Here is a 23,133-nt window from a genome sequence, read left to right on the forward strand (position 1 = left end):
TAGGGAAAAGAGATTCCCGAAGCTTGAAAATAAATTGAAACACACCTGCCAGATGCACAATTCATCTTTGGCTTCTTAAGGTCACAAGCAGTCTCAGAGACTATTTCCATCCCACCTTCCTCTAGCTCTTATCTGGTTTTTCACATATGCTAATGAACAGCCCCTCCCAGCACACTGTGTTCAGTACTAGTTTCCTGGTTCATGAGAACTAGTCCCTGTCCAGAGTCATGGATGCCCCTCGCTTAGGTCTGACCCGCCGTTTGCCTTTCTAGCGTGGGCACCCAACTGCTTGGGCCCTACAAGCGTTTGCCTCCCTGGCATGGGGGCCTCTGAATCTTAGGGTGGGGGGTGGAGCTACGGGAGGGAGCCCAAGAGTGAGGAACAAATCAGCAGCAGCACTGCGCCCCTCTTCTTGAAGAGCCTTGAAACAATTCAGTCTCCGCCACCCCAGACCAGCCCGTGAAGGCAAGGCCAGGAAGGGATACAGGGTTCTAGAGAACCAGGGCCTCACTGCCAGCTCCAGCCGCTAAGCAAACACTCCCTCCTGGAGTCAGAGAAGCCAGTGTGCGAGGGGAGGAACCAGCCTGAGGTTTATCGCTCCAGCAACTCCGGGTGATTCATAGAGTTTAGACTCCCAGTTGTCTTAGACCGGGGCAGGCACGCAAACAAGCAGCCCGGGAGATATCCACCCTTTTTTCCCTGCCCCCGCTCCTCCACCTTGCTACCCCCTAGCCCGTGACCAGCTACCTCCCCTCCCCCTCGCAGGCGCTCGGGGTTGAGCAAACACCGGCCGCCCGCCCCGCCTGCCCCGCCTGCCCCGGCACCAGCTGCCTCCGACCGGCGCGCTGCTGGCGATCCCCCAGGCAACTCGGCGTCATGAGAACCGGCACCCCGAGACTCGGCGCCCTGCCCTCCCTCCGCGTCCCCAGGGCCCCGGCCAGACCCAACAACGTCTCCCTCCTCCGTGCGCCTCGGCCCCTACGGGCCTCTGGCGCGGGCAAACTAGGCCTCGCTGCCGGTCCCTGGGACGGCGCACCCCACCCACCGCGAGGCCAGCAGCCCCAGGGGAAGGCGGCCGGAAAATCTCCTCTTGTTTACCGGGCTGGAGAAGTCCCAACCTGGATTCGCTTCCCAATTTCTGCGGTCCACCTTCAGCAGATTCCTGGGGCCGGAGGGGAAAGGGTGGCAACCCAGATCCACCCCGGGACAGGGAGTGGGGGTGGTGCTGGTGGGAACCTGACCTCTTGGAAAGGTCCCCCGGCTGCTGGAGGGGACGGACTCGGAGTCAGAGCCGACGTGTCCCGGAGCGCAGAGACCGAGGGGGCAGCGCTAAACACTGTACCTCGGGGAACAAAACCGTGAAGGCTAATTAGGACAAGTCGGAGCAGGGAACGGGGACGCTGGGAGGGGAGCGCGCGCTCCGAATTGGACAGAACCTGGAACGGTCGCAGGAAATCCGGGCGCGGGATAGTCGGGCCCAGGGCGACCTTTGCCCACGGTGCGGAGTGGCTCTGGACACGGCCCATGCGTGAGAGGAGCACTTGGTAACGATCCCACGTACGCTCTGTGACCGGTGGGGGGGTCCCAGAGAAGGACCGCGCGTGCAAAAGGCGAACCTCGGTGTGTCCACGTGTGCAAGCTGGGGAGGGGAGGGGGCGCAGAAAGCGTGACAAAAAGACGGACTCTGTGTCTTGAGTGTGCGCCTCGCTCTGGCCCGCTCCCAGCGAACTGTGCCCTAAGTGTGTCTCACGGGAGGGCCAGGACGAAGGTGACAAAGGCTAGGTGTCCCCCACGGAGACGCGTCAAGGTAGCCCCACGCGTGTCCGTACGCTCGCACTCTGGGAGACGCGATGGGGAGTGCGCAGGGCTGCACCCCCACACCGCTTGCCCGGGAGAAGGCCGAGCCCAGAAAGTGAGTGCGCGTGAGTGTGCGCGCGCCCGCATGCGGGGGCGTGGCAGTCAACAGCAACAAACCACACGCCGGCAGGGCCAGAAACTCCCATCTCCCTCCCTAGCCGGAAAGTGCGAGTCGGCCCAGCCTGGAGGTGAGTCGGGGCGGGGAGGCCCGGGCAGGCTTTGTTCCTGTGTAAACGGAGCGCACGTACCTGGAGCGCGACGGGCGCCCGATAAGCGCCCTGAATGGAGGTGATGTAACGGTGATGCAGGCGCCAGCCCACCCTCGCCGACAGCAAGGAGTCCTGCCTAGGGACAGGCCCGCGCGAGAGCGAGCGACCCAGCGCGCCCGGCTCAGCCTCGGTCCCGGGGAGAGGCAGGCCCTGCGTCCCGGCCCGGGTCCCGCCATCCCAGCCAGGACCGGGCCTGGCCCAGCGCCCCGCGCCGAATCCCTCCTACCCCCGCCCGCCTCCCGCCTGGGTCTGGAGTTGGCCCCAAAAGCTGTGCGGGAGCGGGTCCCGCGGCGAGTCCCAGGTAAGGGCTGCTGCCTTCCCGCTCCGCCCTCCCCCTCCGCGGTCCGGAAGAGTCGGGTCGGGCAGGCGGGGAGTGGGCGAGGGCAGAGGCGGGGGCTGGGACATCCTGCGGGCGGGGACGCCGCACCAACTCCGCTCGGTCGCTGAAAGTTTTTAGACCCGAGCAGGCTGGGGGCTGGGGATGGGGGCTGGGGGATTGGGGAGCCCGGCGCTGCGGCTCAGGCTGGAGGGAGGGGGAAGGACTCCACGCTCGGGGTCTCCAATGGGAGCCCCTCCACCGGCTGCCTCTCGGTGGGAGTCCGCGGTCACCCTCTCTTGTGAATCGGCGTCCTCTCCGCCGCCTGCTACTGTGGATGGGGAGGGCAGGTTTCTGTAGCCCTAAAAATGGTAGAGAGAGACTGGTTCCCTTGCTCCCCATTCCAGCCACCCGGGGAGCGCAGGTATAGACCCCAGTACCGTCGACCCAAGTAGGGACGAGAGGGCTCAGAATCTCCCTGAGGGAAGTTTGGAAATTCAGACTATCAAAGCGCCTCTCCTTCTGGCAGCCTGGCCCCTAGATCCCGAACCCCCCCACTCCCGGCTGGCTTTTCCAGCGTCCTTTGCACCTCCATCCTCAGGCCCGCAGTGTTACACCCAGGAAGACCCAATCACTTACAAACTCCACGACCAAGATCCTAAAGTCCAGGGGAGGAGACTGTGTTGAAGTAGGGTTTTGTGCTCCTGGAGCGCCGGCCCCCCACCCCTGTGCCTTCAACTGTGACTAGGGGAGGAAGTGCCTTGAGGGCCGGGGCGCATTCCAGAGTGACATTCCAGAGCAGACCCTTGACGATTTCCAAGTCTCAGAGTGCTCAGGGCATTTTGGCCCAAATGCCTGGTCTTGGTGCGGGGCAGGGAGAGGGGGATAGGGGTGGGGTGTCTAGGCTGAGGTTCGAGGAACCCCTGCCCTCCCCGCCGCCCACCAACCTACACACTGAGCCCACTCCTTCCAGGCACAGGCTTCTCCTGTGCGCCTTCTTATTGATGGGGTAAACGCCTGAGCGCCCTGGATAGAGGGGTGAGACAATGGGACCTAACCAGGGACTGGGAGAGACGGATGGGAATGGAGGTAGGAAGGCTGTCAGTGAGGCCATCCTCTTTCCCAATAGGCTGTACAGTGTGTGGGATGGGAGGAAGGCAGGTGCTCTGTGGTATACCTGGGTGAACCTCCCTGGAGAGTGCCCTGGTCACAGCACCCTTGAAGGCAGCCATTGGCCATGGGTCAGTGTTGAGCGGGTGGAGGGGGTCTCAGGCTTGTGTGTGGATGATGCCAGAGCGAGGAAGGGGGTTTTGCTCTGGAGAAGTGAGAAGGCCTGGCTGTCTCCCCTGTTGCTGGATGAAGCCACTTGTTGCTGGAGGAAACCAGTCAGGGCTGCTTGGGCCTCAGCCTCTGAGCCCACCAGGCCTCTGCGCCCCCTGCAGAGAGAAGGAGGGAGGAGGGAGATTCAGCAACTGGACTGGACTGATTCAGAGGAGAGCTGGGGGCCGGGTGGCTGAGCCTGGGGAAAGGCCGATTTCAGAGGCGATTAAAAATATTTGTACAACTGATTCCAGGGAAGTGAAGCAAAAGGCCCTTTTGTCCAGAAAATAATCTGAGGCTGGGGCTGGGCTTCAGCTGTGGGATGGGGGAGACTCAGGGCAGAAGGAGGTTCCCCTCCTACCCCACTCATTGTACCCTCTGAGAATCTGTAAGCAGAAGATGCAACTCCAAAGTGGAAGAGGCAGCTCTGGGTACGGATCAATGCACCTGAGACCATCCAGAGGTGACTTCCAAATGCCCAGTGTGTTCAGGCACAGCACCCGCTATGGCAGTGGATTCTAGAATTCTTGTTTACCAGCTTCAAAGACCTTCCAGCCCTGGAAGGGAGACACGGATATGATTTGAATGTTCAGGGATCAGAAGGCTCAGTCTTAATGCGGGATCTAGGGACCCACAGGAAGCAGAAGGTTCCTCCAGGGTCCTGAGGAAAAGCCTCTGACCAGAACTGAGTCCATGTTGTCAGTCCCTTAGCCACCATCTTAAAAGTGGCATTGGGCCAGGCACGGTGGCTCACACCTGTAATCCCAGCACTTTGAGAGGCTGAAGTAGGCAAATCACCTTAGGTTGGGAGTTTGAGACCAGCCTGGCCAACATAGTGAAACCCTGTCTTTATTAAAAATACAAAAAATTAGCCGGGTGTGGTGGCGGGCGCCTGTAATCCCAGCTACTTGGGAGGCTGAGGAAGGGGAATTGCTTGAATTTGGCAGTTGGAGGTTGCAGTGAGCTGAGATCACCGCCATTGCACTCCAGGCTGGGCGACAAGAGTGAAACTTTGTCTCAAAAAAAAAAAAAAGGTGGCATTGGCTGAATGTGCACTCCCTCATCAGAGGACTGGAGCTGTGCTCTTCTGAGCTTCTCTTTAACTCTCTGAGGGTCCTTGTCCTAGGCAGTAGATGAGAGCCACACCCAGAAGGCCCAGCTTTCTCACCTGAGTCCATGCATTTCTGTCTTCCCACCTGCTCTTCCATTTCTGGGGGTACCAGAGAAATAAGGTCTTTCTTTTTTTTTTTTTTTTTTTTGAGACGGAGTCTTGCTCTGTCACCCAGGCTGGAGTGCAGTGGCCGGATCTTAGCTCACTGCAAGCTCCGCTTCCTGGGTTTAGGCCATTTTCCTGCCTCAGCCTCCTGAGTAGCTGGGACTACAGGCGCCCGCCACCTCGCCCGGCTAGTTTTTTGTATTTTTTAGTAGAGACGGGGTTTCACCGGGTTAGCCAGGATGGTCTCGATCTCCTGACCTCGTGATCCGCCCGTCTCGGCCTCCCAAAGTGCTGGGATTACAGGCTTGAGCCACCGGAAATAAGGTCTTTCAAGATGGGACCAGGTTGTGTCCTCTGAGGCTATTAAGTTGCTCAGCAACTTCCTAAAAGCAGCAGCCTGGCTGCTGGGCAGCAGCATGGTACCCGGATGCGGTAAGGGGGAGATACAGGTTCCTCTCTCATTCCCTGGAAGTTTCTATATTGAGGGGGTTGGCAGGAGAAGCAAGACTTGAAGGGTCAGGTGCAGAAGGAAGTTGCTGGTCACCAACCACAAAGTCAGGGGGAAATTGGAGGTGGGGGCTTGGGGACATAGAGCTGTGACGCTTTCCTGACCCTGGCCCCAAGTGCCTGTGGGCTTCTGGGAGCTGGCAGGGTACAGGCAAGTATTTCTAGGGCAAGACGGATCAAGAAGAATGAGTGACATTGGTCCCTGGCTTGGTTTTCTGTAATGACATGCCTGTTAGATTTGAACTTGTAGTGTGGGCTTAGCATCCTTTTCCCCCACCTCTGCCCGCCAACCAGTCCTTCGATTGTTTTTTGGAAACGATCTCTCAGAGCTGGCCATTTTGGCTTTACCTTTGGCCTTGACCTTTAAACTGGGATGAATTGCTCCCCCCCGCCCTCGACAAACCGATTGCCTGTGCATTTTTCCCAGACTCATTTATTAGAAGTACAACCCTGGCTATGCCCCCATCATCCTGAAAACAGCCTTCAGTGGCTGGCTGTTACCTTTAGAATAATGGCCCCAGCCTTTAGAATAATGCCCCCAGCCCCACTCCTGTAGCATTTCCGATGTGTCAGCCAGCAGCTGCAGCCTCCCTTTGCAAACTCAGCTGATACTTAGCAAACTGAATTCTTTTTTCACTTGCTCTGGACTTGGGCTCAAAGGGCTTTGATTCACACCATCTTTTCTGCCTTACACGTCCCTCTCCTTGTTCCCTTCACCTGCTCAGCCCTTCCTCACATTCTTCAGGGCTTAGCTTCTGGGTGTCCCTGTCTCTTGGCGGTGTCTGGGACCTGGTATGTTTTTTATTAGATTCTGAGTAAAACTCTGTGGGAAAGTCTTTCTCTGCTCTGCCTATTTTTCTTCTGTGTTCCTGTAGCCCCTGTCTCTCTCCTACAGGTAAATTCCATTGTGTGGCCCTTAATCATATTCTTCTTTGTGTAATTTTTGTGAGTACCTACCTTATCTCTCCTGATAGATTTTAAATGCCATCAAGTCAGGGACTATGTTCATGTTTGTATTTTCCACAGCTCTGGGAACAACAGGGCCTTTCCTTCCCAGCGCACGGTCAATATTTGCTGATTTGGAGTAATTGCCTGCTCTAAACTGGGCCCTGTCCGAGGGAGGTAGGGTGAAAAGCCCTTGAAAGTACAGGTGCCCGGAGGCTAAGTGGCAGTTCTAAGGGTTCTCTTCCTTACGTCCAGCTTCAAGCCCAAGTTCTGGCTGATTGGCTGTGGAGCCCAAGATGAAGTTGAACATTTAGGACCCCACAGAATGTTGTTATCCATAAATTATGTCCCGGGAGTGGCTCCATATTACTCCTTACCTTTTTTGTTGTTGTTGTTTTGTTTTTTTGAGATGGAGTCTCACTCTGTCGCCCAGGCTGAGTGCAGTGGCGTAATCTCGGCTCTTTGCAATCTTCTGCCTCCTGGGTTCAAGCGATTCTTCTGCCTCAGCCTCCTAAGTAGCTGGGATTACAGGCATGCGCCACCACGCCTGGCTAATTTTTGTATTTTTAGTAGAGACGCGGTTTCAGCATGTTGGTCAGGCTGGTCTGGAACTCCTGACCTTGTGATCTGTCCGCCAAAAGTCCTGGGATTACAGGTGTGAGCCACCGCGCCTGGCCTACTCCTTACCTCTTAGCCCTCTCTTACTCTTCTTTCCAGCACTTGTAAATAAAATACAGTTGGTGCTTTATTGATTTCCAAAGTCCCCTACAGAAGCTTAAGTCCTGCATTGGAAGTGAAGAGAAACTAGCTGTTACAACGCCAGTTATTTAGGAAATAACTGTACATTTGCATGAGATGGTTAATTTTAAGAATTAATCTTAGGCCGGGCGCGGTGGCTCAAGCCTGTAATCCCAGCACTTTGGGAGGCCGAGACGGGCGGATCACGAGGTCAGGAGATCGAGACCATCCTGGCTAACATGGTGAAACCCCGTCTCTACTAAAAAATACAAAAAACTAGCTGGGCGAAGTGGTGGGCGCCTGTAGTCCCAGCTACTCGGGAGGCTGAGGCAGGAGAATGACGTAAACCCAGGAGGTGGAGCTTGCAGTGAGCTGAGATCCGGCCACTGTACTCAGCCCGGGCGACAGAGCGAGACTCCGTCTCAAAAAAAAAAAAACAAAAGAATTAATCTTAAGCAAGATTAATTGAAAGATGAGGTAGCTAAGATGGCTAAAATGACCTAAATATTTTCTTTTCTTTTTTTTTTTTTTTTTGAGACGGAGTCTCGCTCTGTCGCCCAGGTTGGAGTGCAGTGGCCAGATCTCAGCTCACTGCAAGCTCCGCCTCCCGGTTTAGGCCATTCTCCTGCCTCAGCCTCCCGAGTAGCTGGGACTACAGGCGCCCGCCACCTCACCCGGCTAATTTTTGTATTTTTAGTGGAGACGGGGTTTCACCGTGTTAGCCAGGATGGTCTCGATCTCCTGACCTCGTGATCCGCCCGTCTCGGCCTCCCAAAGTGCTGGGATTACAGGCTTGAGCCACCGCGCCCGGCCTAACCTAAATATTTTCAAGTGGCCTGCAGACTATTTGAAGGGACTTTGACAATGGGTCCTCTTTATTGTGTCCATTTCACTGAATTTTATGAGTTTCATTGCCCCTGATTCAGTAAATGTTCTTTCACATATCAATTATGGACAGAATTTTTTTTTTTTTTTTTTTTTTTTGCTTCTGTGTTGAAAAGAGGGACAATTTCTATCAACTGTGGGATGTAGGGCTTTTGTTTGCCTATTAGAAATTAAGTAGCCAGGAATGGTAGAAAACAGTAAGGAGGTAAACTGTGTATAAATAACCTCACAGTCCCCCTAAGAAGGGAAGAAGGGTAGCAGCCTTACAGAATACAGTTAGATAATGCCATTCCCCTACCAGCCACTAGTGGTCACTGTCAGACCAGGAAAGCTTGGTTGCCGTTTTCCCAGAGAGTTCCTGATGAAGCGGGGTTACAACTAGTTATTTCAACACGTGGGGTGACTTAAATGTGGACTACCTGCATTCATAGAATTTTGAAATGTATAACCTGCTTCTTAAAGCATTTAAGATTTCTTTCTCTTTTTTTTTTTTTAGTTTTCTTTCTTTTTTTGGAAACAGTCTCGCTCTGTTGCTCAGGCAGCAGTGCAGTGGTGTAATCACAGCTCACTGCAACCTCGATCCCCTGGGCTCAGATGATCCTCTGACCTCAGCCTCCCAAGTAGCTTGGACTACAGGTGCATGCCACCATACCCTGCTAATTCATATATATATGTTTGTTTTGTTTTGTTTTCTTTTGTTTTTATATGGAGTCTCACTCTGTTGACCAGGTTGGAGTGCAATGGCATGATCTTGGCTCACTGCAACTTCCACCTCCCAGGCTCAAGTGATTCTCCTGCCTTAGCCTCCTGAATAGCTGGTATTATAGGTGTGCACCTCCACACCCGGCTAATTTTTGTATTTTTAGTAGACACGGGGTTTCACCATTTTGGCCATGCTGGTCTCAACCTCCTGACCTCAAGTGATCCACCCATCTTGGCCTCCCAAAGTGCTGGGATTACAGATGTGAGCCACTGCGCCTGGCTGCTAATTTTTGTATTTTTTATAGAGATGGGGTTTCACCATGTTGCCCAGGCTGGTCTCAAACTCCTGAACTCAAGCAATCTGTTCACCTTGACCTCCCAAAGTTCTGGGATTATAGGCATGAACCACCATGCTCAGCAGCATTTAAATTTTCAGTGTTAGGTTCCTGCAAGTACATTTAAAAGTTTTGATTGGAAAAAACTCATTGATTTGGTCTTTAATGTCTCTCTTAACCTGTTAAATCCATTACCTCCACTTCACGCGGGAAAATCCAATCGGTATTGGGAGCAGGGGTTTGGTTTTCTTCTTTGGCACAGATCTGTGGCATTTGGTAGAGCGGCAGTGAGTAGATGGAGTGAAAATTACCTTGCTGGTGTTAATAAAAGCTAACTTTCTTGCCTTCTAGCTACGACATCTTTTTTTTTTTTTTTTTTGAGACGGAGTCTTGCTCTGTTGCCCAGGCTGGAGTGCAGTGGCACAATCTTGGCTCACTGCAACCTCCGCCTCCTGGGTTCACGCCATTCTCCTGCCTCAGCCTCCAGAGTAGCTGGGACTATAGGCGCTCACCACTACGCCCAACTAATTTTTTGTATTCTTTAGTAGAGACGGGATTTCACTGTGTTAGCCAGGATGGTCTCGATCTCCTGACCTCGTTATCCGCGCGCCTCAGCCTCCTAAAGTGCTGGGATTGCAGGCGTGAGCCACTGCGCCCGGCCGCTACGATGTCTTAAAGTCTTCTATTAAAGATTAGATTAATTCCTTTGGGTTTTGCATTGCCCTTGCCTTGTTCTTACTTTTAAAATGTTAATGCTCCGAAGGAAAATTTTGGCATTAAGTCATTAACTCCTTAGCTGGGGACTTTGTTTATTTTATCCTTGATGTCCGCTTCTGAGCTAGGCAAAAAATGTAGGATTCTGAAGTGGAGACTTGGCACTAAAAGTGGGAAAATGACTGTCTCTTCATTTTTCCTGGCTGTCGGTTATACCTGATGCAGGTGCTTGTTAAGTCCTTATTGAATAAATGAATGAATGAATGAGTGAATGAATGCATGCATAGCTGACTGGCTATGGATTTAGGCCTTACAGGAATGGAGTTTAGGGACATGGCAGCTGACCTCCTGAAGCCTGGAAGTCCCAGGGCAGAGAGGAAGTGCTGGGTGGGTGGTATGCTTAGTCTTGACTTGTTCACAAAGCACCTTCATCTTCCACCCTAGCCGCTAGAGCTCAGGGAATATCTGAACCCAGGTTATGGTTGGCAGAAGGGAGGGCACTGAAAATTCAATGACAGGTTTTTCCTTTGCCGTGGCTAGGAATAGGGCTGACAAATGGGCTTCATCTCATTTGCCTCTCTGGCCAGTTGAAATGCCTCTCAGGAGTTCTGTGTTAAGAAGGATTCTGAGGTCCAGAGAGCCTCGTGGTCAGCTGGCACTGTCTGCCTGGGTTTGGGGTGGGGAAAGCAGCACCATGTATATTGGAGTCTGACCTTGGAGGACTAATTTTGTCCCTTTTCCTTCTGTCTGTAGGGACCCAACCAGAGCCTGGCCTGGGAGCCAGGATGGCCATCCACAAAGCCTTGCTGATGTGCCTGGGACTGCCTCTCTTCCTGTTCCCAGGGGCCAAGGCCCAGAGCCATGTCCCACCCGGCTGCAGCCAAGGCCTCAACCCCCTCTACTACAATCTGTGTGACCGCTCTGGAGCGTGGGGCATCGTCCTGGAGGCCGTGGCTGGGGCGGGCGTCGTCACCACGTTTGTGCTCACCATCATCCTGGTGGCCAGCCTCCCCTTTGTGCAGGACACCAAGAAACGCAGCCTGCTGGGGACCCAGGTGTTCTTCCTTCTGGGGACCCTGGGCCTCTTCTGCCTCGTGTTTGCCTGCGTGGTAAAGCCCGACTTCTCCACCTGTGCCTCTCGGCGCTTCCTCTTTGGGGTTCTGTTCGCCATCTGCTTCTCCTGTCTGGCGGCCCACGTCTTTGCCCTCAACTTCCTGGCCCGGAAGAACCATGGGCCCCGGGGCTGGGTGATCTTCACTGTGGCTCTGCTGCTGACCCTGGTGGAGGTCATCATCAATACGGAGTGGCTGATAATCACACTGGTTCGGGGCAGTGGCGAGGGCAGCCCTCAGGGCAACAGCAGTGCCCGCTGGGCCGTGGCCTCCCCCTGTGCCATCGCCAACATGGACTTTGTCATGGCGCTCATCTACGTTATGTTGCTGCTGCTGGGTGCCTTCCTGGGGGCCTGGCCTGCCCTGTGTGGCCGCTTCAAGCGCTGGCGTAAGCACGGGGTCTTCGTGCTGCTCACCACGGCCACCTCCATTGCCATATGGGTGGTGTGGATCGTCATGTATACCTACGGCAACGAGCAGCGCAACAGCCCCACCTGGGATGACCCCACGCTGGCCATCGCCCTTGCCACCAATGCCTGGGCCTTTGTCCTCTTCTACGTCATCCCCGAGGTCTCTCAGGTGACCAAGGCCAGCCCAGAGCAAAGCTACCAGGGGGACATGTACCCCACCCGGGGCGTGGGCTATGAAACCATCCTGAAAGAGCAGAAGGGTCAGAGCATGTTCGTGGAGAACAAGGCCTTTTCCATGGATGAGCCGCTGCAGGTGGGTCTCTGTGGATGCCCCCAGTGGCCCCTTTCTCCATCCCATGTCTTTTACTGCAGGACAGAGATCGAGTCTCTTGAGCAAAATGGAAAGTTTTTGAGGGTTCCTGTAGTTTTCTGCCTATGTGTCTCTAATTCCATTTAATTTAAAGATTTTTTTTTTCAGCTGGGCATGGCAGATCATGCCTGTAATCCTAGCACTTTGGGAAGCCAAGGCAGGTGGCTCACTTGAGGTCAGGAGTTCGAGACCAGCCTGACCCATATGGTGAAACCCCATCTCTACTAAAAATCCAAAACAATGAGCTGGGTGTGCTGGTGCATGTCTGTAATCTCAGCTACTCGGGAGGCTGAGGCAGGAGTATCACTTGAACCCAGGAGGTGGAGGTTGCAGTGAGCCAAAATCAAGCCACTACACTCCAGCCTGGGTGACAGAGTGAGACTCCATCTCAAAAAAAAAAAGATTTTTTTCCTAAATCCATATAATTCATGCATATGTTCTCACCTTAAAATGTCAAACATTACAGATAAAATGAAAATTTCCCCAGCTGCCTCGCCAGTCCTACCCAACCATCCCATCCTGTTCCATCCCCCGGAGTGAGCGCTATTGACTGATACAATATCTGTGTGCCTCCATTTCTCCATTTGTAAAATGGGGATAATGACAGTATCTATTTAATAGGGTTCTTGTGAAGATTAAATTCATTAGTGCCGGCTGGGCGCTGTGGCTCATGCTGTAATCCCAGCACTTTGGGAGGCTGAGGTGAGTGGAGCTTGAGCCCGGGAGTTTGAGACCAGCCTGGACATAGTGAGACCCCGTCTTTACAGATAATTTTAAAAATTAGCCAGGTGTGGTGGTGCACTCCTGTTGTCCCAGCTCCTCGGGGGGCTGAGGCAGGAGGATTGCCTGAGCCCAGGAGGTTGAGCCTTCAGTGAGCCATGATTGCACCACCACATTCCAGCCTGGATGATCTCAAAAAAAAAAAAAGTTACTTAGTGCCTGGCCCATGAAAAGTGCTCTTGAAGAATTAGCTATTTGCTGTGTGTGCGTGACTATTATTTTACATATTTTACTAATACTGTCTTTCCAGAACTTGTTTTTCTATTATGTGTGTATCCATAATCACCTTAATCTTCTTTAAAAGGAAGTATTTTTCAGGAAATTTTTTTTCTCTTTTCATTTTTATTTTTATTTTTTCAGACGGAGTCTTGCTCTGTCACCCAGGCTGGAGTGCGGTGGCACGATCTTGGCTCAGTGCAACCTCCGCCTCCCAGGCTCAAGAGATTCTCCTGCCTCAACCTCCCAAGTAGCTGGGATTACAGGCGTGTACCACCACACCCGGCTAATTTTTGCATTTTTAGTAGAGACGGGGTTTCACTATGTTAGCCAGGCTGGTCTCGAACTCCTAACCTCAAGTGATCTGTCTGCCTCGGCCTCCCAAAGTGCTGGGATTACAGGTGTGAGCCACTGCACCTGGCCTTTTTCTCTTTTTAATAAAAGTACTTGGGGTGCCATGTAGAGGTCTCAGCAGCGCCCTTGTTAGCTGTGCAGCCCACTAACATTTCCTCAGCACCTGCTCTGTGCCAGCCCCTGTGCTAATCCCCTTACCTATGTGGCCCGTTGCATGCCTTCCCATCTGCTCTTCCTCAGCCTGCTGGCGGCAGCCCCTCATCTAACATGACCTGGAAATCTGGGGGTACCATCTCAAAGGCCTGACCCTGTCCCCAGACTGTACTGATCTGGAGGCCTGGGGGCTTCAGACTTTCTTAACTGCCTGGTTAACAAGCACCGGCTCTGGGGTCTCTGTCGGGAGGTCAGAGTCAGGCAGTGGAAGTTCCAGAATTAGAGACATTCCTTTCTCTTCTACAAACTCTGAAATCCTGGTAATCCCTGCTTTGGGGAAAGAAATGACCGTTGTCCTGCCGGGCACTTGATCTTTGATCTGCCCACCTGGGCTGAGGTGCTGGCCGCAGCCCTGGGTGGCCTCCGTCACACGCACAGTGTGCATAGGGGGTCGGAATTGGCAAAACCCACCGGAGAGGCGGGGCTTATGGACAAGTGCTGGGAGGAGCCTCAGGCCCCTCCCCCACACCGAATGCCTGTCAGGGCCAAATGGTTCTCAACCTTCGGGCTGAGTTTTTCCTTCCTTTTTTTTTTTTTCTAAATGGAAAAATCAATAGAGTGAGCCCAGCCTCAGCACTTAGGAAACCCTATATAGGTTGCGGTCCCTCAGAGCTGCGGGACCGTCAGCCTTGCTGGAGCCAGACATCCGCTGTGTCGTCCTCACAGCAGGGCCTGCTCCGAGGCCCGGGGGTGGGTCAGCAGCCCTCCTCAAACACCCTGGGAGTGCCCAGCAGGGCAGAACACATCGGGAAACCAACACCCCAAAGGCACAGGGAAGTATCCCTGGAGCTAAAAATAGTTCTGGAAATTTGCCAGGGGGCTATAGGATGGGACGTGCGTTAAGGCTCCCTGGCCAGGCTCCGGGTTGGTGTAGTGGGGAAGGGGCGCCCAGGTCGGTCCTGGGAGGACATGAAGAGGCTTAGGCGGTGGGATCTCAGATGTATTTACCCCTGCGCCTGGCAGCTGGCCCGTGGTGACAGGCAGAGCTGGAGGCTGGCCATCTTGGAAGGTGGCCGAAGGTCCATGTGTCCTCTTGGCCCCGGCCCTGGAGGGCGGATGGGGATGTGGAGGTTGCTGACAGAGCATTTTCTGAGGTGTTGGGTCAGGGGCTGGGGGGGGGTCTACAGTGCAGGGAAGCCCAGCAGTGTTGTTCACTCCCATGCATCTGTACAAAGGGGTGCTAGGTTTGGGAGGGGGCCCCCGTGTTCACAGCCTCATCCCCAACTTGGCCACTCCTGGATTAGAGACTATGCCAGGGTTGGCCTGCTCCCTGTACCTCTTCCCTGCCCCCAGAGAGCCTTGCTTGGCTTGTGGGAGGTGGGGAAGGGAGCTGAGAGCCCTGGGATCTTCAAACTGTTCCTGCTTTTCCTTGCAGCTAAGAGGCCGGTGTCACCATACAGCGGGTACAACGGGCAGCTGCTGACCAGTGTGTACCAGCCCACCGAGATGGCCCTGATGCACAAAGTCCCAGTAAGTGGGTTCCCCAGGTCCCCATGACGCAGCTGGGCTACAGAGACCAGTCTCAGCAGGCCAGCGGGAGAGGGCCATGTGGCTGGAGCTGGGTTGGGTGGAGATGGCAGGGGGAAGGCAAGCTTCTCCATCTGGTGCTTCTACCTGGGGAATCCAGAGCCCCAGTTCTTAACTTCCTTGTCCTGGAGTCAGCGTACCCACCACCTCCAGCTGCACTGCAGTGGGACCCGCCCTTAGTCACTGGGGCATTGCACACAGGCTCTGTCGGGATGCTATAGGGAATGCTGGGTGAGCTCTCCCTGGTGGGAGCTGCCAGCTTTACCCTGGAGAGCTTGTGGAGGGACAAAGGAAGGTCTCAGCCAGGTGTTTCCAAAATGGACCAGGGTCCAAATGTTGCAGGTCTGGATAGGTGTTTACTTCTCAACCACAGCTGTGCCAAGGGGGCCCATGACTCCCCTCCCGCTCCAGTAGGCAGCAAATCTCAACCTTACACCTTCCCTGGGTTCTGGAAACTAGATGCTCAATTAGCCAGGGGAGGGGATAGGAGCAGGAAGACAGTGGGTTGGATTCTACTCACTCCTGTTATGTGTTCCTCCTCCCGGCTGGCAGAGGCTGTGGGGAGAGGTCAGTGACCCGTCTTGGCAGGACACTGGGAACAGGAAGCAAGGAGGTCAGCCGGGTGGCGTTCTCATCCCCCTCCCCGCCCTCTCTTTGAGAGGCGCAGGGCATGGGGGAGGCGAGTGTGGCTGAAGCTTCCAATCCCAGCGCCTCCCCTCTCCCTGAGCCTGAAACCGAGCCTGGGCAGAGGAGAGTTTCCGGAGGACCAGGAGTGGAGGCTGCGGGCCGCCAGCTCTGGTGGGGAGTGGGCAGCCACAGAAGCTTTTCCTGAGTAGCTTCCCTCACTGTTGTGCCTCACTCCCCAGCACCTTTGGAGTCCGCTTCCTGGGGGATGATCTGGATTAACAGGGATGTTTTATCTGACCGGTTCTCAAAACATGGTACCCGGACCACCAGCATTAGCCTCACCTGGGAGCCTGCTAAAAGTGCAAAGGGGGCCAGGTGCAGTGGTTCACATCTGTAATCCCAGCACTTTGGGAGGCTGAGCAGGTGGATCACCTGAGGTCAGGAGTTTGAGACCAGGCTGGTCAACATGCCGAAACCTCATTTCTACTAAAAACACAAAAATTAGCCAGGCATAGTGGCACATGCCTGTGGTCCTAGCTACTGGGGAAGCTGAGGCCAGAGGATCCCTTGAACCCGGGAGGCGGAGGTTGCTGTGAGCCGAGATTGTACCACTGCACTCCAGCCTGGACAACACAGTGAGACTCTGTCTCAAAAAAATAAATAAATAAGAAATAAAAAAAATAAAAGTGCAGATGGGACGGGGCCAGAGCTGGGATGGAGCTGACTGTTAGCATCCCTTCAGGGCATCGGCACCATGGAGGTACTACTCAGCGCAGATCCGCAAGCCCTGCTTTCAGCATTCCCTTCCCCAGCCCCAGTTGTTGCCAGCTGCGTGGGGCCCACTGTGTAGGGTCTGGCTATGAGTCGGGGAGGCTTATCAAGCAGTGCAGGTGATTCCAGTGCATACTCATCCATGGATTGGGACCACGGATGTAGATGTTCCAGGGGCCACGTGGACAGGGGCCACTGCAGACAGGGCTGAGGACCTCCTGGGCCTGACTGACTTGAAGGCTGGTTTGGGGCCCAGGAGCTACAGAGATCTGGTGGCAGCTCTTTCCCACAGGGCTAAGACAGGTGGGGCCAGGACTTCACCTTCCCTCCAGCATGGGAGCCAGAACAGGTACCTCAGGACCCTCTTCACCCCACAGCTGGTGTCTCTCACCCACATGGGAGCAAGACCCAGCGCCAGGCAGAGGATTCAGGTTTCAAGACTCCAAATCAGGGCTGGATGCAGTAGCTCATGCCCGTAATCCCAGTGCTTTGGGAGAGTGACATGGGAGAATTGCTTGAGGCAAGGGGTTTGAGAGCAGCCCTGGCAAAGTAGTGAGACCCCCTCAATCTCTACAAAAAAAAAAAAAAAGACTCTAAATCAGACCGGCTAGCCTAGATGCCTAGAGGGATGTGTGGGCACACCCAGAGCCATGTCCTCGGCCAGGGAAGCCAGCAGCTGTGATGCTGGCGGTATGGTAGTGACAGGCTGTAGCCTCGGGGTAAGATTCTTGGAGGAAGGGGGCCTGGGAGCTATACCAGACAGGTAATAGCAGCTCTATGTGGCTGACCCTCCACTGGCCCTAGCATTTCCCTAAACAATTAGAAGCGGGAGGGGGCTTGAGAAGAGGACCCCCTCTGTGAAGCCCCAGCACCATCCAAGGTCACCAGGGGCCTTGTTCCCATGCCCAGAGGCAGGGCAAGATAAGGGGCTCAGGTCTGGCTGTCCCAGGCCACCCCTGGGGCCCAGCCAGAGGGGACAGAGGAGCCGAGGGGGAAGTGGGGGGGGGGGGATCTGGCAGGCCCAGCCCTGCAGGAAGTGAGTGTTTGTGCATCTGCCCCGGCGGAACCTGGCTCCCGATCCCCGACTGTGACACCGCCTGTTCTTCCTTCCAGTCCGAAGGAGCTTACGACGTCATCCTCCCACGGGCCACCGCCAACAGCCAGGTGATGGGCAGTGCCAACTCGACCCTGCGGGCTGAAGACATGTACTCGGCCCAGAGCCACCAGGCGGCCACACCGCTGAAAGATGGCAAGAACTCTCAGGTCTTTAGAAACCCCTATGTGTGGGACTGAGTCAGCCGTGGCCAGGAGAGGCAGGGGGATTTGGGGAGGGCCCTGAGGACCTGGCCCCAGGCAGGGGACTCTCCAGGCTCCTCCTCCCACTGGCAGGCTCAGCAACATGCGCCCCAGAGCTAGAAGGGCCTCCCTCTCTGCCAGTGTTTCGGTGGGTGTCCTGGGTGTCCTCACCCACTCCTCAGTGTTTGTGGAGTCGAGGAGCCAACCCCGGCCTCCTGCCAGGGTCACCTCCGCGGTCACACTCCAGCCAAATAGTGTTCTCGGGGTGGTGGCCGGGCAGCGCCTATGTTTCTCTGGAGAGTCCTGCAACCTCAAGAGACTTCTCAGGCGCTCAGACCTGGATCTTGCTCCTCTGTGAGGAACAAGGGTGCCTAATAAATACATTTCTGCTTTATTAACTCTCGCTTTGGGATTGTGGTTTCTGAGCTGGGCTCCTGGTTTCTGATGAACCTCTCCTCCTCCATGGCCTGTGGGTGACTTCTCTTTCTTCCCTCCAAATCCAGCTCATATTTAAAGCTGCTGCAGATTTTTCCTGTGCAATTAAGTAGCTGATGCCTCTCCCCAGTGAGGGGTTCTTTAGCAGGTCCTCTGTCTGTATTGTGTGCAATCAGAAGGAACACCCAGGCTCAGTGCGTGCCTAGGATGCAGTCCTACACCTGGGCTTGTCTGAAGTCAGGCAGCTTTCCTCTGGGAACCCCCCTTCAGTGGCTGCAGGGACAGGACTGGGAAGGTGGGCCTTGAGCAGGTGGCTCTGTGTATAAGGGAAGATGAACTAATTTCAGCTTCTCCTGGGATGAGTAACAGTGAAGATCCCATAGCGGACAAAGTGGAGACATTCTGCTCCATGCTTTGAGATCACACCATGTGATACGTGCAAAGGAATGGCCTAGAGAGGGTCAGGAATTGTTTACAAATGGGTTGACAAAAGTGCAAAGGGTTGGGCCAGGTCCTGGTTGGGTTCGTTCCTGAGCGGTCATTAAAATGTCCATTTGTAGGCCGGGCACGGTGGCTCAAGCCTGTAATCCCAGCACTTTGGGAGGCCGAGACGGGTGGATCACGAGGTCAGGAGATCGAGACCATCCTGGCTAACACGGTGAAACCCCGTCTCTACTAAAAACTACAAAAAAAACTAGCCGGGTGACGTGGCCGCGACTGTAGTCCCAGCTACCCGGGAGGCTGGGGCAGGAGAATGGCGTGAACCTGGGAGGCGGAGCTTGCAGTGAGCTGAGATCCGGCCACAGCACTCCAGCCTGGGTGACAGAGCGAGACTCCGTTTCAAAAAAAAAAAAAAAAAGTCCATTTGTGCAGGGCGCAATGGCTCAAGCCTGTAAATTCCAGCACTTTGGGAGGCCAAGGTGGGAGGATCGCTTGAGCCCAGGAGTTCCAGACTAGCCTGGGTCTGAGTAGTGAGACCCTGTTTCTACCAAAAAAAAAAAAAAGATGTTTTAATTAGCCAGGCATTAGTCCCAGCTACTCATGAGGCTGAGGTGGGAGGATCTCCTAAGCCCAGGAGGTCAAGGTTGTAATGAGCTGTGATTGCACCATTGCACTCCTGCCTGGGCAGCAGAGCGAGACTCTGTCTCAAAAAAAGAAAGTCAGTTTGCTCAGTACTTTATACTAAGCAAAAGCCTTTCCTCAGCAGCTCATTTTTTAAAATTTAATTTAATTTATTTTTTATTTATTTATTTTTTTTTTGAGACAGAGTCTTGGTCTGTTGCCTAGGCTGGAGTGCAGTGGCGCAATCTCGGCTCACTGCAACCTCCGCCTCCCAGGTTCAAGTGATTCTCCTGCCTCAGCCTCTTGAGTAGTTGGGATTACAGACGTGTGCCACCACACCTGGCGAACTTTCTGTATTTTTAGTAGAGACAGGGTTTCACCATGTTGCCCAGGCTGGTCTTGAATTCCTGGCCTCAAGTGACCTGCCCACCTCAGCCTCCCGAAGTGCTAGAGTTACAGGCACGAGCCACCTCACCCGGCCCATCAGCTCATTTTAATCCCCAAGACTGCCCTGGAAGGTGGGCGGGACTAGTATGCTCTCCCTTTTCCGGAGTCAGAATCCCAGAACTGTACCATTTTGGGGTGGGACAGGGCCACAGAGTGGTTACACCGCCCCCTTTTACAGGTAAGCGAACTGACCCAGAGAGGTCAGGCCAACCCCAACCAGGTTTTCCTAAGACTCTGATGTCCAGCAGCCTTTCTCCATGGCCCACCCTGGGTAAGTCAGTCCAGTGGGTGGTACTTCCAGCCGTGTGGATGAGACAGCAGGGTCCTGACCTTTGGACGCTGCTCAAGGCTTTGCCGGGGGCTGCCAGGCCTGCCCCGGGGAGCCTGCTCCTCCCAGGCTTGGGAATGTTTCTCCCCAACTAGTCAGAAGCTATTTTCTGATACCGGTTGTAGGGGAAAAAATGTTTTTGTTGAAAGGGAGAGAAAAGTTGCTGGGGGGGAAAAAAAACAACTTGAAAGGGAGAGAAAGGTTGCTGGAAAAAAAAATAAACTTCTCCCAAACTTCTCCTTCTGTGCTCAGATTGCATCAGCCTCCTGGGGACTGAAACACTATTTTTAAGTACAAACTCGTGCTTGGGCCCTGCGCGGTAGAGTCCTCTTTGACTCTTGTTCTTTCTGGTCACTGTAGGCTCAGTCCCCGCAAAGTAAAACGAGATGGTAGAAGCCCTCTTCCCGGGACCGCACGGCATCCTGATCCTCATTCCTCTGTACCCAGGCTGGGCTGGGCCCAGCACCTTTCCTGTCCTTGTCATTGGAGTTGGGAGGGGCCAGAGGCCACCGACCTGAAGCAGTGGACCGAGTGGGCCCCCGTGAAGCCCTGAGTGTGTGACTGGAGGACCTAGGGCCACCTCCCTTTCCTGCCCAGCCCATCTTCCTGGTTCCCAGGTGGCTGCAGCTGCAAGGAGCTGTCCGCAGGCCCCCAGGCTGCCTCCAACTTCCCTCTTGACGCACCCCGCTCCTCACCAAATCATAGCCCCATGTCCCCAGGCTGTGGTTCTTCAGATTGTCATCCTCCCCTCTGTGAACAACAGGCCTCAGTGCGCCGTCTTGACTCTGGACCTTCCTGGCCCTGCCATCTTGGTGTCTGGCACTGGCTTGCCCCGCCCTCTGCCTAGATGGATCTCCTCCATGAGTCTTGGAGGCCAAGCCAGGCCAGCAGTTGGCCCTTGCCCTTCTCACCAGGGCCTCCTGCCACCACCTGGACTGTGGAAGGTCACTGAGATGGGGGCAGAGCTCAGCCCGAGGCTTGGGCACACTGCTGCTCTCCACGGCCTGTGGGTCTCGGATCTGAACCCCTGGGCTGTTTCACTTGAGAGCCCCTGAGCCGTCCCCATCTTCCACGAAGCGGGTCCCACCAGCAAGCCAGGGCCAGCCCTGCCTGAGCTCTGCCCCCAGTGCCCCTCACCGTCTGGGACGAGGATGAGCATGCTGGGATGAGGGCAGCTCTCTTTATCCAGCAGTACCTCATGGACAGCTCACTAAGGAGGCCACCCTGGCATCTGGGGTTCAAGGTGGCTCCTGTGGCAGGAACAGGTGTTCATGACCCTGATTACCGAGATCTCACAGGTTCTGGGAATGCTGTAGGGGCCTGCTGTGGCTATTCCAACATCTCTGGTCAGGGCCTGGAAGTACCGTTAGGACACGTGGGGTCGGGGTTCGGACTGCATTCTCAGGGACCAGTGGAGAGCCCTGGACCAGATGAACTGGAGTCTAGGCCTCTCTCGTGACTGGGACTTTTGGGGCGTGGGAGGCCTGTGAAATCCAGGACTAAAAATTATGCTATTTCCTGATGGGCAGATATGTAAGTAGGTAAGTGGGATCCTCAGGTAAATGGGATCCAGGACTAAAGACTCTGCTATTTCCTGATGGTCAGATGTGTTGAGTTTCTACCTCATCTTGAGCAGCACCTGGATGTGCTGGTGCCAGTTCATCACTGGAGGAGCCTCTTGTGTTCTGAGCCCTCAGACATGCTCCAGAGGATCCTGGCGGTCACCTAGTGAAGAGGGTGCTTTCTCAGGACCTCCATGATGCTGGCACCGAGGACAGAGATGGGCACAGCTCCAGGCTTGTGAAAATGAGCTCTCTATAGCATTGTCTTCCTGGGGTTTTTCCTGCCCTTATCCAAGGTGGGCCCTAGAGCTCAGTCCCCAGCCCAGCAGCACCTCTGGGTGCCGGGGTGGAGGGTGACAACCAGAGCAGCTCTCTGGGGAGGTGCCCTGTAGTCAGTCCCACAGCCCTCCGGTGCTACTCCCATTCCCAGCAGCCTGTGCCTTTGTCACTGGCGTACTTTTCCAGAGCTAAATTGGGCGAGCAATCCCTGCAGAGTAGGACTGCAGCCCTGACTGTGGCCCCCAGCCTGTCTTTGTTGCTTGCTGAAGTCCATGAACAGAGTGTTATTTCCCTCCAGTGGAAGGAAAGCAGGGAGCTCTGTGGACTTCACGCTGCGCTTGGTCTGGCTTAGCAGCCCCAAGATCCCTTAGTGAATCAAGGCACTGCGTTGCTTTCCTATGTGATAATTTCAAAGGAGTCCCTGGCAGTGCCTGTTGCCCAGAGGCTGCAGTCTCCAGTGGACACGGGTTTGTGTATAGCCTGAGTCCTCTGGGGGCTCTGCGCGTGAGGCTCAGGGTGGGATGGGCTCCTAAAGGATGCAGACCTGCCTGTATTCAGGAGTACCCACTGGCCCTGCTTACTCCTGCCCAGGCTAAGTGGAGAAGAAGTTAGATGAGTTCTTAGGAGGAAAGAGGTGGCTTCTTTGAGGTGGTCGAGTGGCATCACAAACAAGCATTGAATGGAAGAAAACTAGAAGAGGCAGAGCCTGTCGCACGTTCACCATCATCCAGCCAACACTGTGGGAAATCTCACACCTACCACTGTCAAATCGAGGACTTTGGACTTCATAACTGCTCAGAATTAAATGACCTTACCCTCCGTGGGTGAGGGCTTACTGCCATTGAATTCCTGTGTGTTCATAAATTCTTCTGGGAGTTACTAGTTGTGCTTTTTTTAATTATTATTTTATTTTTAGAGACAGGGTCTTGCTACGTTGCCCAGGCTGGTCTCGAATTCCTGACCTCAAGCGATTCTCCATTTCAGCCTTCCATGTAGCTGGGATTCCAGGTGCCTGCTCCCCCACCCCCCACCCTGCCTCTGGGATTTTTTTCATGTGTATTTCCCTGCTAGTCCTCTTGCTTTTTATACCAGCAAAGGCTGTTTGATTCCAACTAACCTTTTTCTCTGTTGGGGAAAACCAGGCCTCCAAAAACCACTGAGCTCTCAACCAGTCAAGGCCAGAGAACTCTGACACCTACACAAGATGTAAGTGGGGAGGGGGGCAACCCCAATAGTATCCCTGTTGCTGCCTGGCATGGCTGGAAGAGGCAGCCAGGACACCTATTGGGTGAGATTCTCAGTGCACAGAAGGGCATACCAGAACCAGGGATGGCTGATAAATCCCCGGGGCCATGAAGACCTGCCAAGTGCCATGCCTGACTTTCCAGTTTACTCATGGCCCTGCACTTGTTCGTCAGCTCCTCGCAGCTCATAGAAGAGAGCAAGCAACGGAGGCTAAGTGCCTGCCCCGTGGGGGTGCTGCTCGGAAGGGTCTGTCGGCCCTCCAAGCCATTCTCGCCAAGGCCAGCATTTTCACTAG

At 54.6% G+C, this 23,133-nt stretch overlaps 2 protein-coding genes across 19 annotated transcripts in view; one reads left to right on the forward strand and one right to left on the reverse strand.

Moving 5' to 3' along the window:
• LOC117066632 (filamin-binding LIM protein 1-like) overlaps positions 1-4,519 on the reverse strand; it is a 52,078-nt gene extending 47,559 nt beyond the window's left edge. Inside the window, exons 1-5 of one of the 13 annotated variants that reach the window (XR_004430422.1) lie at positions 3,082-4,073; positions 2,736-2,804; positions 2,106-2,202; positions 1,437-1,639; positions 1,099-1,336 (exon numbers count right to left, since the gene is read on the reverse strand). Coding sequence is in view for 3 of the 13 variants with exons in the window: in XM_033182048.1 (XP_033037939.1) it covers positions 1,099-1,162; positions 1,242-1,342; positions 1,437-1,639; positions 2,106-2,202; positions 2,736-2,844 (574 nt within the window). In the remaining 10 variants the exon portion in view is untranslated. The other 12 variants (XR_004430420.1, XR_004430419.1, XR_004430428.1 and 9 more) reach the window with 12 other exon arrangements.
• GPRC5C (G protein-coupled receptor class C group 5 member C) lies at positions 1,639-22,439 on the forward strand. 6 transcript variants are annotated; one of them, XR_004430416.1, is made up of 6 exons: positions 1,646-2,427; positions 10,558-11,639; positions 14,635-14,729; positions 17,298-17,447; positions 19,603-19,695; positions 20,113-22,439. XR_004430416.1 is itself a non-coding variant. In XM_033182045.1 (5 exons), the coding sequence occupies exons 1-5, from the start codon at positions 2,160-2,162 to the stop codon at positions 20,143-20,145; spliced, it is 1,632 nt and encodes a 543-aa protein (XP_033037936.1). In that variant the 5' UTR covers positions 1,646-2,159; the 3' UTR covers positions 20,146-22,439. The 6 variants fall into 6 exon arrangements, 3 of the variants coding, with proteins under 3 accessions (XP_033037935.1, XP_033037936.1, XP_033037934.1); XR_004430417.1 differs by lacking the exon at positions 19,603-19,695; XM_033182045.1 differs by lacking the exon at positions 19,603-19,695 and having other exon boundaries at positions 10,558-11,643.
• Positions 22,440-23,133: the final 694 nt, after the last annotated feature.

Source organism: Trachypithecus francoisi, unplaced genomic scaffold (genome assembly GCF_009764315.1).
Source record: "Trachypithecus francoisi isolate TF-2019V2 unplaced genomic scaffold, Tfra_2.0 Lachesis_group20, whole genome shotgun sequence".
In the NCBI taxonomy this organism is placed as follows: domain Eukaryota; kingdom Metazoa; phylum Chordata; class Mammalia; order Primates; family Cercopithecidae; genus Trachypithecus; species Trachypithecus francoisi.

Coding starts and splice junctions, on each gene's coding strand:
- GPRC5C (XM_033182045.1), top strand. CDS start 2,160: ATGCAGGCGCCAGCCCACCCTCGCCGACAGCAAGGAGTCCTGCCTAGG. Junction 2,428..10,557: donor GGTCCCGCGGCGAGTCCCAG/GTAAGGGCTGCT, acceptor TTCTGTCTGTAG/GGACCCAACCAGAGCCTGGC. Junction 14,730..17,297: donor CCCTGATGCACAAAGTCCCA/GTAAGTGGGTTC, acceptor TCTTCCTTCCAG/TCCGAAGGAGCTTACGACGT.